The sequence below is a fragment of the Ascaphus truei genome, chromosome 5 (assembly GCF_040206685.1).
Source record: "Ascaphus truei isolate aAscTru1 chromosome 5, aAscTru1.hap1, whole genome shotgun sequence".
Classification (NCBI taxonomy): Eukaryota; Metazoa; Chordata; class Amphibia; order Anura; family Ascaphidae; genus Ascaphus; species Ascaphus truei.
Window position 1 is genome coordinate 274,184,212 of NC_134487.1, and position 18,928 is coordinate 274,203,139.

The 18,928-nt window shown below is 46.3% G+C and overlaps 1 protein-coding gene across 2 annotated transcripts in view; it reads right to left on the reverse strand.

Annotated features, from left to right (window-relative positions):
• The window catches only part of ANXA6 (annexin A6), a 69,766-nt gene that overhangs the window by 36,565 nt on the left and 14,273 nt on the right, over window positions 1-18,928 (reverse strand). For both annotated transcript variants that reach the window (XM_075602118.1, XM_075602117.1), the window contains 4 exons: window positions 14,125-14,215; window positions 3,412-3,506; window positions 2,303-2,416; window positions 1,180-1,270 (listed from right to left, as the gene is read on the reverse strand). In XM_075602118.1, the coding sequence (XP_075458233.1) occupies window positions 1,180-1,270; window positions 2,303-2,416; window positions 3,412-3,506; window positions 14,125-14,215 (391 nt within the window). The remainder of the gene's footprint in view (window positions 1-1,179; window positions 1,271-2,302; window positions 2,417-3,411; window positions 3,507-14,124; window positions 14,216-18,928) is intronic.

Consider the following 18,928-nt stretch of genomic DNA (forward strand, 5'->3'; position numbering starts at 1 on the left):
CTTCCATTGGGTTATTCTGGGGAAGGCTACCACATTGCTGGAAGGCTCAATCAGGACAGTTTAGTAACGTGAGATACGTATACTGGAGGTGGAGTATAGGACTACTCTGTAAATTCAATCTGTGATACTTTATTTAAATGGAAATATTGTCAATATACTAAGCCTCTCATGCTGGCCACGGTTATTCTTGATTGGGCTTTGTGTATGAGGGGGAGAGAAACGTGGGGGTGTGAGGGGGAGAGAGAGGTTGGGTGTGAGGGGGAGCGAGATAGGTGGGGGCATGAAGGATGGAGAGAGGTGGGAGTGTGAAGGAGGGAGAGAGGTGGGGACATATGGGAGAGGTAGGGGGTGTGAGGGAGGGAGAGGTGGGGGCGTGAGGGAGGGAGAGGTGGGGGCATGAGAGAGGGAGAGGTGGGGGCGTCAGGAAGGGAGAGAGAGGTTGGTGCGTGAGGGAGAGAGACATAGAAGGGGCAAGGGAGAGAGATCGTAGATCAGAAGTCTCCAACATGTTGTATTCCTGATTGGGCTTTGTGTGTGAGGGGGAGAGAGAAGCGTGGGAGTGAGGGAGAGAGAGGTGGGGGTGTGAGGGAGAGAGAGGTGAGAGCGTGAGGGAGGGAGAGGTGAGAGCGTGAGGGAGGGAGAGAGCGTGAGGGAGGGAGAGAGCATGAGGGAGAGAGAGAGGGAGTTGCATGAGGGAGAGGTGGGGGCGTGAGGGAGGAAGAGGGGTGGGGTTGTGAGGGTGAGAGAGAGAGGTGGAGGCGTGGGGAGGGAGAGAGGTGGGGGCATGAGGGTGGGAGAGAGGTGGGGGCATGTGGGAGTGAGGGGAGTGAGAGGTGGGTGCGTGAGAGAGAGGGAGGGAGAGATGGGAGAGACAGAGGTGGGGGGAAGGGGGAGAGATCACAGATCAGGGGTCTCCAACATGTCGATCACGAGGTACCTGTAGCTCGCCGGCTGCTAGTTAGTAGCTCACCGCAGTCCTGCCGACAGCTGCTGCGTGCACCTCTCTCTTGTGCTGGAGGCCTTCCTCCATGATAAGTGTATGTGGTGTGCTTGCGCATGCGTTAATTGGTTGGTGCCTGCCCCTCTCTCCTAAACTCTCAAGTGTGCTCTTGGGCACAAAAATGTTGGGCACCCCTGATCTACGGGCATAGGCTCTTATCCAGCAGTGGGCACACTCACAGTCTTTATAGGCCTGGGCCAGTTCATGGATCTGCTGGTTATTCCGGGATGCCAGGATCTCAATGAGGCATTTCTCATCAGTTCCAACACCCTGTAACAACAGGTCACCTTCTTATTGCACAAAGCTTCACCAACAGATAGCTCTGCAGAGCATTGCCATTTTTTGGAGACATAATAACAATGAGACTTGCAGAACTTTAACATACTATGACACATACTGCCGGATGTAAGGATGTTAGATCCAGAGATACAAACAGTCGGTTGTACGTTTCTGTTACCATACGTTTTCAACCTTGTTTTGTACATATGTGAAGCTTGAACATCAATGATGATGTTGCACCTGCGATTTCAAGGCCAGCAGACCTCTCTTGTGGCCTCACTTGAAGTGGGCTTTTCAAAGCTTAGCTACAAACTGTGTCACTTTTATTTTGGTCTAAAAAAAAGAGATTTCAAAACCTGCAAAGATTCAACACCTCGTCCCAAATTTGAGATCAACCAATATGCACAACATCCACTTAAGAATTCCTGACCATGTTGTCGAGTCTCAGGCTCAAGCTTCACATTACAGAACGTGCCATGGGCCATTTATCTGTACCATCATAATAGAGTTTAATCACAAGGTTACATTTCCAATTTTGGATTCTGAATATAAATGCTGATTCTTGATCATTTTTGTATACACCCCAAAGCTCCTTCTTTTTGGAAAACAGAGTATACTATACAACATTTTCAGCACACATATTTTTTTAGTTCACTTTCTGCTGCTCATCCTTTATAACCTATTTGTCAACGTAGAAGTTAGAGAGTGTCATGTGAAAATCAGCAGCTGCAATTATTCAATTATTTTTACAATCTTAAAAAATCTGTGGAAGTACCAATGGATATGAATGTGTAGTTATTTAAACAGAATCATGTGCATATTTAGACTAAAAGCATAAAACACTGTTATAACTCTAATTACCCAGGATTTCTTGTCATGATATATTTTCAGTACTATGGACTATTTTACAAACCGGCTATCCATGAAGCTGAATTCCAGTGGGCAAAGAATATTGCAGGGAAATACTAGGGCATTAGCAGGATAGCAGCAGTCGAGAAGGAAGGAATGCATGAAAATACTTACACCCAGAGCATCTTTCATTTCTTTGGCATCAAAATAGGCAGGAGGACGCATAAGCCCCACGATAAGTCTTTCAAATTTACCGGTGAGCTCATATTTTAAATCAGCAACAAGATCCTGTTGGATGGAGAAGATTAATAATCCCATTATTAGCATGAGGAGCACTCCCTCAATCCCTCTCCACACAGCCGTGTATGGGCTGGCCTTCTACACAAAGAAAGCCTTCTACTCAACCACTTGCCCTGCTAATTCCTGCATTTATATACCGAGCAAGTGCACTGGTGATGTCAAAATAGAAATATGTTGTCTACACTCTTAAAATCAAAACAGCACACTGCTAAAATCCAATATTAATAACAAGCCTCCACATTCACATCCCCATTACCATACCGTGTCACATTCTCACTTGATAAACTGAAGTAAAGTAAGGGCAGTGATAGCGCTATCTTGATTACTCATATAGATATAGCAATTACCCAAACCCCATGCTGCTCAGCCACACATTCCATTAATATACTGTAAATAATTGATAGAGTACTTTTTTTCCCTCTGTATGTATGTATGTCTTTACCTATTCTGAATGTATATAAGTATGTATGTATGTATTTACATATTCTGTATGTATGTCTGCTACATTTTCTCTGTTTCCTGCCTAACAATATACCACAGGGCTCTTCAACACACTCCCGAAAGGGGCCGTATCAGAAAAAATTATTAGGAGCAGAAGGGCCGCAAGGTTATTGTCATTTAAATTCTGATACATTACAATTATTACATTGAAAAATGTTGCAAGTGTTTATAACATCTGTAAGTTATACATTTACATTACCTTACATTACAATTGCGTTTCAGTGTGAAAAACAGCACTTAGATGCTTAAGCAACGGGTGTGAAATGACAAGGGACAGAGTTCCACGTGCCACGTGAGCACCCTTAGTGGCCGGATTCTGCGCATTGCCAGTTGTAGAACACTACAATAAGGTGGCAGCCCCCTCAATCATAAGTAGGACAGTGTGGTTAGTGATAGTTCTCTCTGCTCTGATGCCCTCAACCTCCTAGTCCAGTCTTGCCATTTGTACGATGTAGGTAGAGGGCAGATTCCCCTGCAGTTACCTTCCCATAGAGGGATTTGTAGGCCAGTGTGATTTGATTGCGCTGGTGATTACTCCTGGAGGCAATGAGGTGCAAGATGGCTTCTTTGTCACTACCTGCAAGAAAAGCAAGAGGTGGAACGCACAGATAGAGCAAGTTGCAGCTTCACAAAGGTTCTCTCTCCCCGGCTCGATTTTAAAATACACCATTTAAAAAAAAAATCTCTTTATTTGTATTTTTGCAAAAATGTCCATTTTAACAGATAACAGATACATTGTCATTTATAGTCATCTCTTAACACGTATTCATTTTACTGTAGTGTACATTTGGAGCTATCAAATTGTAATAAAGGGATACATTTTAATAGCAGGAAGCACATAACATGGACTTAGGGACACACAGACATATAAACCAGGGGAGGGGGTAGGAGTGAAAAAAGACTTGGATACTTTTGTTTCGGTGGAAATTAAGCACAATGGAGGAGTGTTTGTCAATCAAGTGTTTGCGCTACTCTTATCAGGGAGCCAATAAGGGCATCGGGGAAAGAAGACAGAGCCTTTTAGGGATCCAAAATATGTGAGTTTAGGTTACTGGGTTGGAGAATTCTGAATTCTATCAGTAAGACTCTGCCCAGCGGAATATGGTGACACGTTACAAATAAACGATCATAATAATAATTGAAGTTTGTGAGACTGCTGGAAATTTGGAGAATGAAATTTGGGTTAAAATAAACACATTAAAAGAACAATCCTTGTGGCTTGCTTTTTTTTTTTTTTTTTTTTTTTAGTTACCTGAACCAGTGGGTCAGTCGGAGCTGATCCATGTTCCCCCCAACATCGAGGGAGCCTCATCCTGGCAGAAAAGAATAGTTGCCCAGTGGGCACCAAATGGCCCTTCTGTGGGGATGCCAGGTGTCCGGTATTGAACCGGACTGTCCTGTATTTGGACACTGTCCAGTAAAAAATGAGGTAATACTGTACATGTATGTGTCCGGTATTACTTCTCTGGACATAGTGACCTGACCGGCTTGGGGGACTGTGGGATTACCCCAAGCAGGGAGAGAGCAGCGCTGTAGCAAAGGGGGGGGGGGGGACTAGGTAGCTTCCTCCATCCTAATTGGCTGCATTACCCAGCGGCCAATCAGGAGGACGAGCCAGGAGCCTGGGGGAAGGGCCAACTGGAGGAGGAAACAGCATGGAGCGGAGAGAGGTGTGTGTGTCTCGAGCCTGTCGCACCTTTCACCATTGTGTCCAGTATTTTTGGAGAAGCCGTCTGGCAACCTGACGGCCCTCATCATATTTTTACTTTGTTTATATCTCAAGCTGCACAAATAAATTCAAATATGTTGGCAACCACAAGCTTTCCAGAGGCCAGCCCCCCCCCCCAATTCTGGTATTAGTAAGACAGAATAAAGTCACGTTAGAGGGGGTTGGGCAGAGGTGAGAGGGAAGGGGAGGGAGGGGGTAGGGTTGCTGCTGCTGCCTGTTTTCATTGAAAGAAAGAAAAACATTTTAAAAACATTATTATAATTTCTTCTTTTATTATATCCTCAGGGTGCATATTAAAGATATTCTCCTCCCAGTAACTGAGAGCCTGAACATGAGGTTCTCCTAGAGATTTGGGGCCCCTATGCTTTAGTTATGAAATGGTTGCACAGTGGTGAGTATATTAATTTAGCTTTTGGCAGAGTAATATAAAATGGGCTGTTTGAAGAATTAGAGGGTTTTAAAGACCACATGACAGAGTAAGGAACAGTACAAGGCTCTCTTTGTTTTACCCTCTGGAGACCATTCAGCGAGACCTGGATAACTGTACACCGAGTGCTAAAGTATTTATTACAGTTTCAGGATCAGCTATTGCTTTAAGGCCTCAGCAGTTCACACTACAATCCCCTCTTCACCAAACTTAAACATTGCACTGTTTCTGGGTGACTATCAGGGGAGCGCAAACCTTTTGAGCTGTGCCCCCCTGCCTGCTCCCCCACGCTTTTGCACCCCCCTCACCTTATTTGGCGTCCTCAAATCACGCCGCAGGGTCATGTGGCCTGACATCACGTGACCCCGTTGGCATGGAGACGGACGTGGGACATCACTCCGCATGACACAGCAGCGTCATTTGACACTGCATTGTCATAGCAACGCGTCTTATCAGCTCTGCAGAATTCCGTAAGTGAGTTGCAGAGGCCTCACGCGATCCCCCGGCATTTCATTTAAATGCCTCGGGGAAGAGCGCGGGGCCCCTGCAACAGCCCGCACACACCCCCACCCCCAAACAAATTCAGCGCCCCCCTGGGGGCGCGCCAGCCACCTTGCACACAGCTATGTTAAGCTGTGCTCATTGAAACCTTTAAGTAACGCAGGATTACACACAAAAATAGTGAAATCTATTTTTTTTAACCACTCTCATTCTTCTTTAGCATTATCAAACCAAGTTATTACATCTAAAAATGTTACACAAATGTTATATTGTAATTGTACATAAATGACATGTCATACTGCAGTATGTAACTTAATTACAGAAAATAAATGTCCCCTATTGCAGGGATAGTATTTTACATACTGTACAGAAAAAAGGAAGAGCAGGGTTCCATAAAGTCAGAATATTAATACAGTGGAGGAGTTTTGTCAGTTTTCTACCCATCATAACTTCTATAATGTGTGGTTGAAACCTATCCAAGCTTCACATTGCAAAGTCAGGATCACCAGCCTCACACTGGTGGGACCCCAAAGGTTTAAACCGCTGTCTGTGAGTAGGGTTACTGGCTCTGCACTTATTTAACCCAGGCTGTGCTGAAAAGCTGTGTAATACCGCAGGCAGATTGTATACTGATAGGAGTCCATGTTAAAATGGGCATGAAGTAAAAGGGGACACTGTGTGTGCATTTGCATGTCATTGCCCAGAATCCCTTGCTGCAGTGGAAGCACTGTATGCCAGGTAGGGCCGGATTGTCCATTAGGCGAATCTTAGGTGGTTGCATAGAGCGCAAAGGTCCTAGGTGTGCATTAATAAGAATAATTATCTTTTTTGTTTATTATTATTATTATTATTATTATTACAGTATTATTATTTTTGTATGGTATTGTCTCTCTGCGACCTCGGAGTCCGCCCGGCATCTTCCCCTGCTAGTAATTCCTTTCAATATGGCCGCAGGGTGTCAAATGGCGCCGCGTTGCCATGGCAACGGGAACGCCACGTGGCGTCACAGCATCACGTGATGCCAAGGGCCATGATAACAGGACGTTACGTGACGCCATGCGGCACATCCCGTTGTCATGGCAACATGGCGCCATGTGACGCCACACAGTCATATCGACGAGTTGCAGCAGGAGATGCCGGGAGGATGTTGTAACGATGCCAGAGGATGCCAGGGAGAAACTGACGCCGCCGAAGATAAGCGCGATATTTAAAATGTTGTCTCTGGGTTGGCCTTCAGGAGAAGGTGGCAACCCTGTAGCTACACTTACAAGAGATAGGGGGTAAAGAGGCACACAACAGCCAGTGGTTGAATCTGCTGTATTACCCCCTATCTCTTGTAAATGAGCATACATACGAGCTAAACAACAAACAACAATACAAACCGGCGCCTTAAAGTCCAATGTAGGAACAAATATGGAGTCCAAAAATTGCGACAATGTCCAATTGAGGAGAGTCCAATCTTTAACTTCAGGCTCCACAGCAGGGATTTACATGTGTGGAGCAAAGGAGAGAAGAAGAAAAATCATACTGCAACAATGTTAAATGCAAACATATAAGACACACAAGACAAGACAAACATGGAACAATAACAGGTAGGCTGACAAATAGTAAAAGAGTAAATTTAATGAACAACTAAAAAATGCCTAGAGCAGATGTCGGATCCGGTGGTAAAACCGAAATCCTACTTACAAGACGTCCAATAAATATAGGCAGGGGTACACGGTGACTGTAATCGGCAGCAGCTACGGATGGACACGTGGCAATCAGGGGAAACTTGATCCCCTGATGAAGTGCGCACGCGCACGAAACGCGTTGGGCACTTTGAAGAGAGTGATTGCATTGAGCAGAGCACAGCAGGAGCGTGTCTAGGCATAGAAGCAGGAAATGGGTGTTTCGGCTATTTGTCCCGCCCCCACTGACGTGTTTCCGGTAACAGAGCGGCAGGCGGCACCAGGAGGACCAGAGACCAACCTATGGTGACGCATATCCGGATGCAGATCTAAGGAAGTGATCGGAGTTTCCCCTGATTGCCACGTGTCCATCAGTAGCTGCTGCCGGATTACAGTCACCGCGTACCCCTGCCTATATTTATTGGACGTCTTGTAAGTAGGATTCCGGTTTTACCACCGGATCCGACATCTGCTCTAGGCATTTTTTAGTTGTTCATTAAATTTACTCTTTTACTATTTGTCAGCCTACCTGTTATTGTTCCATGTTTGTCTTGTCTTGTGTGTCTTATATGTTTGCATTTAACATTGTTGCAGTATGATTTTTCTTCTTCTTTCCTTTGCTCCACACATGTAAATCCCTGCTGTGGAGCCTGAAGTTAAAGATTGGACTCTCCTCAATTGGACATTGTCGCAATTTTTGGACTCCATATTTGTTCCTACATTGGACTTTAAGGCGCCGGTTTGTATTGTTGTTTGTTGTTCTTGCACTAACTGTGTTTTGGGTTAGTTTTATTTGGCAGCCTTGCCCTATAGTTAATAGGTTTAGGGTGTATTATCACACACCATTAATACTGTATAATTGTTGCATATGCTTTATATTTTGTTTTAGTCTTTTAGCGCTATTCACACCACCCCCTTTTTTTTCTCTGTATACATATGAGCTAAGCTCCAGTCCATACGCTCACATTTCTATATACAGTGTACACTATTACTATTTTTTTTCCTTCTGGGTTGATCCTGCTCCTTCTGGATTTTGGAGGAGATTTTATGTATTAGAGGACTTTTGGAAACAAGTCCTCACCGGAGGTTTGAGCAACTTTCACCCAGTATCTATCACTCACACCCAATTGTTTCTATTCCACTTTACACTGATTAGTGTGGGAGCGCCGTCCAATCTTTTTGGGTGTAGAACCCTGTAGCTGCGCCACCGTTTATTTTATTTTTGTGGCGCAAATGTAAAGTTTCGCCTAGGGCGCATGAAACCCTTGCGCCGGCCCTGATTCTAGGAGATAATTGTGATGGGCTGCAGATCTGTGTGAGACGTGCGAATATGCTCACTAGTAGTATTTTTATTTACTGTATAAAGTCAGAAGAAATGTCACAAGGGGTGTGCCGTGCTTACAAGGTTGAATAATACTGGCTTGTGACAATAATATGTGTACGCTGCACCGTACTACCACACTCTAAATTAGTGATTGGAAGGACAAACAAAGATAAGCCTAGAAGCACGGTAACAATGCAATGCATTTCCACAGTGCCACCTAACCCCAGATAACAAGGAGTCACGCCAATAGGGCTAAGCTTCTTTTTGGACATTAATGAGGAGTGAGCAGATTTCCAAAACACGCGGCAGCGATAACAAGCGTTTGTGAAAATGCGTTGGAAAAAAGAGTCTCTATTGTTAGAAGCTTTATGGTTCAGAAGTATTTAACTGCAGTATATTTATGATCCGGGCACTGCAGAGGCCTGCTCATTTGAACATTTACCATTTACACAATGAAATAATAAAATGCTGCTTTAAAGCCGCATTTCATTAAAATATATATCCTCCGAGGTGGGAAGCAGGTGGTCTACAGAGAGGAGCCATGTTAATTCCAACTCCAGGGACCCCCTTGCTTCTCGAGATGCTTATCTCCGTAGGTGCTGCCGTTTCTCCATGGAGGTTTAAATCCCCTGTGTCACGGATGACATTGCGGCTTCCTGTTGGCTGCCGCGGGAGATGTAAGCCTCCATATTGTTCGCTCAGCCGGGTATACTACCGGCAGCACCTACGGAGGTACGTATCTCGGGAAGCATCTCCGAAGACCCCCTGCGTCTCACCTATAAGACAATGGGGGGGGAAATGTAGGCAGAACTGCTCCTTTCAATTGCCTTCAAGCATAAATGGGGCCTGATAAATTCCATATGTGTTCAATATAGGTACTAATATAGGCAAGATCTGACGAATTGCATTTTGTGATTTGTTTTATTCTGTATTGGCAGTGGCAGTGGCATTGGCTTTGGTATTGCAGTGAGCTACAATATACTCTGAGGTCAACTGCAATGTGAATATTAAACCAGTCATGATTTACATAATCTTCTACGGAGGCTTAAAGGATAAGTTAGAGGATCAGCTCAGACGGGAAAGGTACTGTAGGTTCAATGCAAAATGCCACTGATCTTGCAATGTGATGTTACACTTAATGTAATTAATATATTATAAGTGTTTTTTTTTTTTATTATTATTAAAAACATAACTTTTCATTTATTGTTTAAGGAAAAGTATCTACATAAAAATCATCCTCTCGCATTCTGTTTACTTTATGTAAGCAACATTTCAAAGCAGTTTCTAACGAGCATTTCCCTGGTTTAAGAAGTCCATGGTTCTTCAATGCACTGATTCCAGTAAACTTTTTGATGGTGCTCTGACCACTAGATGGAGCTCTGAGTAACTGAGAAGCCTGTTTGCCACACCAGCCTGACAAAAGGAGATGTACAGTATAGTACAGTACTGAAAAGCTGAGGCACAAGCCTGTAGCCGCGGGTACACAGATATACTCAGACATCACGTGATGAGCTACCTGCACGACGCGCCACTGGAAGGGAAGGGAAGGCCTGGGACATAGTAAACACTTTGGTGCTGCTGCTCGCTGCCGCTCGCTCTACCAGGAACTTTTTGCTGCCCTGGCAGAGGAGACAGCAAGCACGCTTGGGAGGCGGGTATCACTGTGTGTGTGTCACTTGGTAGCTGTCAGTGTGTTTGTGTGTCACTGGGTAACGTGTGTGTGTGTGTGTGTGTGTGTGTGTGTGCGTGCGTGCGTGTGTGTGTGTGTGTATATTATATAATATTTTAAAAATTAAAAAAAAAAGACATGTGAGAATAAATTATTTATTAACATTGTGCAACTTTGATAAATATATTCACACACACACTTCACACACACACACACACACACACACACACACACACACACACACACACACACACACACACACACACACACACACACACACACACACACACACACACACACACACACACACACCCCTCTGGTGGCTCTGTAGTTACAATGCCGGACCGGCTGCAGCCCCATTGGATGGGAGCGGTCACGTGACCGCTCCTCCGCTTCCCCGAGCGGCAAATTTCAAACTTGCCTGCCTCGGGGAAGTTTCTCAGCCTCCGCACGCATCATCACGCATGCGATGGGAGAAACTATAGCTGCGCTGATAACAGATGCAGGGGCTTTGTGCATTTGTTCAGCGCGGCTCAGCCCGGCTCAGCGACGCTGAGCTCACTATGTCCTGGGCCTAAGGCCTCGTTCCCAGTGTGCACTGTAGCACGCGCTCCCGGCGGGGGGGCGGCGCGTGCACAGTGCTAACCGCGATCTGCGGTCTAGAGAGGGATCTTGCGACGGGAGGAGGCGTGTCGGGGATTTGCGGGGGCGTGGCCATCACGTCACGCGGCTGGTTCGCCCTCATTGGGAACCGTCGCTAGGAGTAAACTCAATTTCCCCTGCCTCCCTGAAAAGCTGTCGTGCAGAGCAGGAGGAAATTGCGCGTCAGTGTAGCAACTGGGACGTGCGCTGTAGTAATTACTGGGACCGCAGCCAAATTGTATTATAGAGGCCTCTCGCGGCCCCCGGCATTTAATTTAAATGTCGGGGGGGGGGGGGGGGGAAACGCAGGACCTCTATAACTGCCGTGCCCCTCCAGAAAGTCGAGCGCCCCCCAGTTTGCGCACTGCTGAGTTAGACTGTAAAGAATATACTCCAGACATAAACAAACAATTTCTTCAAAGTTCAGGTCTCCTCTAAGACAGAGATACTAAAGTAGAGCTCTACTCACAACTTCATAATGAAGTCCACCCTTCCGGCGGTTCTGTCCCCTTAACCCTCACCTGTCCGTCAGGTTCCAGTGGCACTCAAAGAGGGCATCCCAGCGGTGGTTCGCGTGTGCGGCGTGCAGGCAGTGCGCAGGCTCCGTCGGTCTCCGGGTTCGGGTGCGCTCTCCCCCCGGTGGCAATGTCGCGCGACGCATGTGCGGTGCGCACTTTCTCCGGCGTTCTGTGGTCTCCGCCCCCGCTCTGACGACAGAGTTACGCGGCACAGCGGTCACAAACGTCTCGCCCTTCTTGCCTCGGTTCCCACCTCCGGTCTCCGCCCCTGCACTGACGCGGGTGCTGTAGCACGCACAACCGGGTCGCCAGCATCATGCGCGGGTTACGCGCGTTCTCTAGAGGTCCCACCTCCACTCTTAATCGGCTGCGCAATAGGACGCACCTCCACGATCCAGCAGCCTATCAGTGAGGGTCCCCCCACTTCCTGGTTGCCTCCCATTGGAGGGAGGTCCTATATATATATATATACCCTGTCTGAACTCTCCTGCATTGCCGAGCATAACCTGTGTTTTGTGACGCTGCATCTCACTGCATCCTGTACCCTGCCTTGTCTGCCTTTTATCTTTGCTGCCTAACCCTGCATTGGACTTGGACTGCACTGACCCTGGCTTGGACTCTCCTGCACTGACCCTGGCTTTGGAATACGACGATCCTGCTCTCTCCTGCTCTGACCCTGGCTTTGGAATACGACGATCCTGCTCTCTCCTGCACTGACCCTGGCTTTGGAATACGACGACTCTACTCTCTCCAATCCTGACCCCGGCTACTTACCCCAACGATCCGCTACTCTCCACTCCTGGTCCCGGCAAGTACCACGTTTATGCTGTCCTCTATAACCCTGACCCGGCCTGCAAGACTATCCTACACTCTATACGCGCCCTCGCAGTCACGCCTCGTTTGTGGTGAGCTACGCGTTACACAGCCAAGAACAGTGGAAAGACAACGTTTCAGGTCCTATATAATGAAAGGTCCATATGGGACCTGAAACATTGTCTATCCACTGTTCTTGGCTGTCACATTAAATGGAGAACTTCATTATGAACTTGTGAGTAGAGCTGTACTTTGTATCTCTGTCTTAGAGGAGACCTGCACTTTGAAGAAATTGTGTGGCCATTTCAATAGACCCACCAATCCCAGTCGGAGCTGCTGCCTGAACAGACATACCGGCACCCCCTACTGAGTTAAGTATCTCAGGAAGCAGGGGGTCAGCGTAGCTGGAATTAACACAGTTCAGCCCCGGAGACCCCCTGCTTCAATCCTATAACAATAATTAAGAAAGGAAAGCAAGATTACTGCTTTAACTATTGAAAACAATGACTAGAAATGTCAGGATGAATGTGTGATAGTGACAAAAGGCGCTAACTACAATATAATTACTAAAATAAATAATGTGATATACACATGCAATAATAAAAATGATACTGATAACCAGCTCAAACCCTCTGGTGGATCCTGTCTTCACTGGCTCCAAAAACGTGAATGATATTCTTGTAATCCAGGGGGAGCATATCGGCCGGAAGAGAATGGAAAAAAACCAACTACTAAGTGTAGATGGTACAGCAATATAGAGATAAAGCGATAACTTGGCTCTATGGATATCCTACTTACAGGATTCAAAAGGAAAACAGGCACTGGAATGATGTGAGGATATGTAGATATGGTGAGCTTCTCAATGTATCAGTCAGTGTAGCAGATACTCCTGACGAAGCCAGAGACCCTACAAGGTTGGTGAAACGTGTTGAGGAGGAGTTCCTGAGCCAGTTGGATTTATCCTATGTTCGCGGAGCACTTTGGAGCTACGGAGAGAAGCTGGGGGAAGTGACGTCACGTAGTCGACGGCTAGACGAAGTGGAAGAGCAGAGCACACCGCGAGGCTGACCGGCTGTACGCATCCCCCCTGTAGGGAGGTGGTGAGAACATCTGATGCACCGCGACCTTTGATTATATCCACTGCGTTTTTTTATAGCACTATTTGCTACCATCTGCTACACTGACTGATACATTGAGAAGCTAACCATACTGTATCTACATATCCTCACCTCATTCCAGTGCCTGTTTTCCGTTGGAATCCTGTAAGTAGGATATCCATAGAGCCAAGTTATCGCTTTATCTCTATATTGCTGTACCATCTACACTTAGTAGTTGTTTTTTTCCATTCTCTTCCGGCCGATATGCTCCCCCTACAAATGTCAGGATGCATTGGGAGGAAAGTTAAAAAGCCTAACATCATTTGAACCAGATAAATTGGCTCACATTGCAGGGCTGAAGATGGGCAGGCCAGCCCTGTCGAGAAGGTAGTACAAGGGACAGAGCAAAATAATAAAAACATATACTGTAGGCAAATATTGCTGAGTGTTGCTATTCCATAAGACACATGCTGGTGCCGGAAGCTGTCTCACGGAGAAGCACTGCTTATTAAATGTGGCCAATCCAGTAATTGAAATTAGATTTAATTCCATATTGTGTTCTCTGTCCCCATTCCTGTCCCATATATAGATATAAAGGAAGAGAAAACCAGATGAAGCATACAATATTATACTAAAAATATGATCCCATTATGGATTGTCTTCCTACAACTTGTCGAGCAACTGAGTGTTCCCAGAACAGGGCGGCGTGCCAAATTGTCTCTGTGCTTGCACTGGAAAGCACAGTATGGATGGTCGTCATATAAATTAATACAATGAATTACATACATGAAATCACATCACTTACCTAATCCCTTCATCGCCTTGTACAGGGCCTCAGCGTCCTGACTGGCATCAAAGTTGGGGAAATCTTTCACTGATCCCCTGTAATGTCCCCCCTACAACAATGAGCAGGACAAAATGAAACACTTCAGAAAGAAAGCATGTGCAAATATAGTGTTATTTAGGGAGGACAAATGGGTGTTGAATGAATCTTATAGTGAGGAGAAAATATGATTGGGTTATTGCTGTACAGCTCAGCAGCTCCTGGTTGCAAAACAGGCCTGGAAAAGAGAGAGAGAAGAGAAAGAGAAAGAGAAAAAGAGAGAGAGAAAGAGAGAAAGAGAGAAAGAGAGAGAGAAAGAGAGAGAGAGAGAGAGAGAGAGAGAGAGAGAGAGAGAGAGGAGAGAGAGGAGAGGAGAGAGAGGAGAGAGAGGAGAGAGAGAAGAGAGAGAAGAGAGAGAGAGAGAGAGAGAGAGAGAGAGAGAGAGAGAGAGAGAGAGAGAGAGAGAGAGAGAGAGAGAGGAGAGGAGAGAGAGGAGAGAGAGGAGAGAGAGGAGAGAGAGGAGAGAGAGGAGAGAGAGAAGAGAGAGAAGAGAGAGAAGAGAGAGAAGAGAGAGAAGAGAGAGAAGAGAGAGAAGAGAGAGAAGAGAGAGAAGAGAGAGAAGAGAGAGGAGAGAGAGGAGAGAGAGAGAAGAGAGAGAAGAGAGAGAGGAGAGAGAGGAGAGAGAAGAGAGAGAGAGTCTTTGGCAAGTGCATGTATCAGATTGAATAAATATAAATATACTTAACCCAAACACATCGGTGTGATGAAGACACAGCACATATGTATATATATATATATATATAAGACAAAAAATAGAAGTGCACGCCCCGTAGCCTAATTCAATTTTAATAAATGTGTGGTTTTGGAAAAAAACGTTAAATGTCTCCAATTGTTGGTGAAAGATCTCATCAACATAGCCCAGAGTTTGTGTGGCCTTAATTCAGGCCAGCAAAGACGGAAAACTGCAGCGGAGGCTCCAAGACGCACTCCAGGGGCACAGCTGATACTATGAAGGAGTCCGCGTCTAGTTGTCTACTAGCGCAACAAAACGTGTAGGGTTAATTCTTTGGACTTGCTCCTGCAGTCACATCATAGTGACGCAACTAGCCCCTCCCACACATGGATCATGGAGCCAGCACCGACCCTGTCTTGTTCCAGGAATCGCCGTGGAGTTTGAGATGCAGACTCCTCCGGGTGTATCAGCTGTGCCCCAGGAGTGCGTATTGGAGCCCCACAGCAGTTTTCCATCTCGGCTGGCCTGAATTAAGGCCACACAGACCCTGGACTATGCTGATTAGATCCTTCTCCAACAACTGATCCAGCAGCACCTGGGGACCCTGTTACCGGTATCACGTGCTGACTCCTACCTGTATCAGGTTACACGAACTTCATTTTATACAGCTACACTTGTGTGTGCATTTTTCCGTTTTTCTCCGATACCACACACTTATTCAAATTGAATTACGCTATGGGGCATGTGCTTCTGTTTTTTTGACTTTTACAAATCTTCCTGGAACTGGTTATTCCATCAGAAGCAGCTAACACCCCAAGGATTTGTCCCACTGCATCCAGTATATCCTTTATCATTATTTCCTGTTATTTCGATTATATATGGACATACGTATACTTGTTATCCATATTCATTGGTGCTCATTTAGTGCTGATTATTTCTGATACAGCAAGGCCCCGCTTCTCGGCACCCCGCTTTTCGGCAATCCGCAGATACGGCGGTACCGAGAAGGGGGCCGCCATGTCTGTCATGTACCGAGAACACGCCAGTCCGGGGTCGCGCATGCGCAGAACGGGCCGGTCTGGGGACACGCATGCGCAGAATGTTTTTTTTGCCAATGTTGCGCATGCGTAGAACGGCGCATTACTGCTTACTTTTACTCAAAACAGTTAAAATTCCAGTAAATGTGTTGTTAGTTTCGGTAGGGGAAGCCCCCCCACCCCGGGGAAGCCCCCCCACCCCCTGTTCCCTGAGATATGGGTATATAAGTTTTGTCCTGGGAATAGGGAAGTTGAACCTCACCATGGACAAAGCTAAGGGTGAAGCTGTTTGTGCCCGGGACAAGTGAACGCAGATAAACAATTCTAACTACCAGGCATCGGAGGAGATGTGGGGGGATGTTCCCCTGGTTAACTGTGTATGGTATCCTCACTGCTGTAAGCTGCATATAACAGAAGCCAAGTATTAATAAACAATATTTTACTAACAATTTGTTGTGGGTGTGTACCTGTGTATTAGTTGGTGATATTGACAATCCAAACAGGCATTTCCTGTCAGAACATGTAACATTATCTATTGTTACAGTTTGCAGCTCAAACTGTTGGGAATATTGGCAACAAATTATCCCAAACAGGAAAGTGTTGCAAAGATCTTGCCCTGCTGGGGAAGTGTGTTAAAAACCTTCTATAGAAATTGCTCATTATATTAGAACTCATAAAAAATAGCATTAAAATATTAATTTAAAAAACATTTAGTAAATATTATCTAATACTACTGAACTGATTTATTTTTTAAAAACAAAACACATGTAGGATATTGCATGGATTGCCCCTTTAAGGACATCTTAATAGAACTACTGTATCCTTACCCGGTGCTCTACCCAGCAATAAGCTAGGAAGTACTATCCTGGTTCATCCACTTGAAGCACCAGATGTCACTTGGCCTGGTGCCCTTAACCTCACCGTGCCCATGCTTACTGCTCCTGGGCAAACATGTTAACAATACCATCCCCAACATTTGGAGCCCTAATTTCTAGTAAGCGATCCTTTATTAAGCCATCCTGCTGTGACAGAAACAATATTATTTGGAGGGATGGAGTGTGCTGTTCCATCAATTATTCTGGGCGAGTCGAACACCAACCTACATGAATACTTCTTTATTCATAGATCTCCTCACTGATTTCCTCTTCTTTTATTTAAATGTTTATATAGTTATGCCCCCTTACTTTCATTATCTATGGGGCTTCTTTTGTACGGTATATTTATCCAAACAGAAGATGATTGTGTTATAAACCAAATCTCCAGCAACTGAAGAAGCCTAAGGACATCGGGAAGCGCAATGCATCTCAGTTTTGTGAATGGATGCCTTCTAAGTCGATAAAGTTTAATAGTACCTTTTTGGCAACCCCATACGTAAAGTCCCATTCAAGTCTATGGGACTTTACAAGAAGTAGTGCAGAATTGACACTATCGCACTTAATTGCATAAGCCTATAAGCCCACTCCGCACCTCATTCTCCAACCCTCTAACCTCATGTGACTGCTTTATCTGATGTAATGCAAACATGCCATAGTGCCAACCCCGTGCTTTCAAGGATGTGCCTTTAGAGATAAAAGTCAGCACTTTCATAACCGTTATGCGCTGTGCTGGATTTGTAGCAGCTGAGATCAGAGTTTTTGCACTTATTTCCTCAATTTTGCAAACAATATGGTTACTAGCAAGAAAAGCAGAGCAGTCTTCCCCCGATACAGCTAATACTTGCCTGTCACGCACAGCTGTGCTTAATAAAGGAAGAGGCATAGTTAGATGCACCGAGCAGAATACATTAGAAGAGACATACTGTATTACCTCCATGGCTAGAAAAGCTTGCCCTCTTAGGCCTCGGGCATGGTGCCTCGGGCCGCGCTGATCAGCGCTCCTGCTCTGCCTCGCCTGCTCAAACTGGAGCTTTTTTGTGTCCTGCAGGTGAGGCAGCGGGTGCGCTTTGGGGGCGGTGCATAGGCGGGGTTGAGGCAGACCGGAGGCGTGTCGGGAGGCGGATCGGAGGCGGGGCTAGTCCCTCGCCCCCATTGGATGGGAGCGGTCACGTGACCGCTCCTCCGCTTCCGCTTCCCTGAGCGGCAAATTTTAAATTTGCCTGTCTCTCCAAAATACCTGAGCCTCCGCACGCATGCGGAAGCGTGCGGAAGCGGCTGCTAAAGCCGCGCTGATGACAGATGCAGCGGGTAAGTGTATCTGCTCAGCGCGGCTCAGCACGGCTCAGCAAGGCTCACCATACTATGTCCCAGGCCTTAGTTTTTATTCCAAAGTTAAATACAGATAACATGCAATTTGTGTCAATTAAGTGAATAAATCAAGAGTGCAATTTGATGCAATGGTTTCAGCTATTTCCATGGGTTTTCATGGTAAATGGGTAAATAGAGAATGACACACACACACACACACACACACACACACACAAAATAAGGCCTGATGAAGATCGCTGCTTAGACACACAGACACACAGACATAGGCAAGCACACAGCACACAGGCAGGCACACAGCACCCCCCTACCCCCCCCACCTCTGCTGGGGGATCGTGTGGGGCTGCTGGGGGGATCATGTGGGGCTGCTGGGGGGATCGTGTGCTGTTGCTGCTGCTGGGGGGATCAGAGTGCTGCTGCTACTGCTGCTGCTGGGGGGATCAGAGTGCTGCTGCTACTGCTGCTGCTGCTGGGGGGATCATTTGCTGTTGCTGCTGCTTGGGGGATCGTTTGCTGCTGCTGCTGGGGGGATCGTTTGCTGTTGCTGCTGCTGGGGGGATCGTGTGCTGCTGCTGCTGCTGCTGCTGGGGGGATCAGAGTGCTGCTGCTGCTGCTGGGGGGATCAGAGTGCTGCTGCTACTGCTGCTGCTGGGGGGATCAGAGTGCTGCTGCTACTGCTGCTGCTGCTGGGGGGATCATTTGCTGTTGCTGCTGCTTGAGGTATCGTTTGCTGCTGCTGGGGGGATCGTTTGCTGTTGCTGCTGCTGGGGGGATCGTGTGCTGCTGCTGCTACTACTGCTGGGGGGATCAGAGTG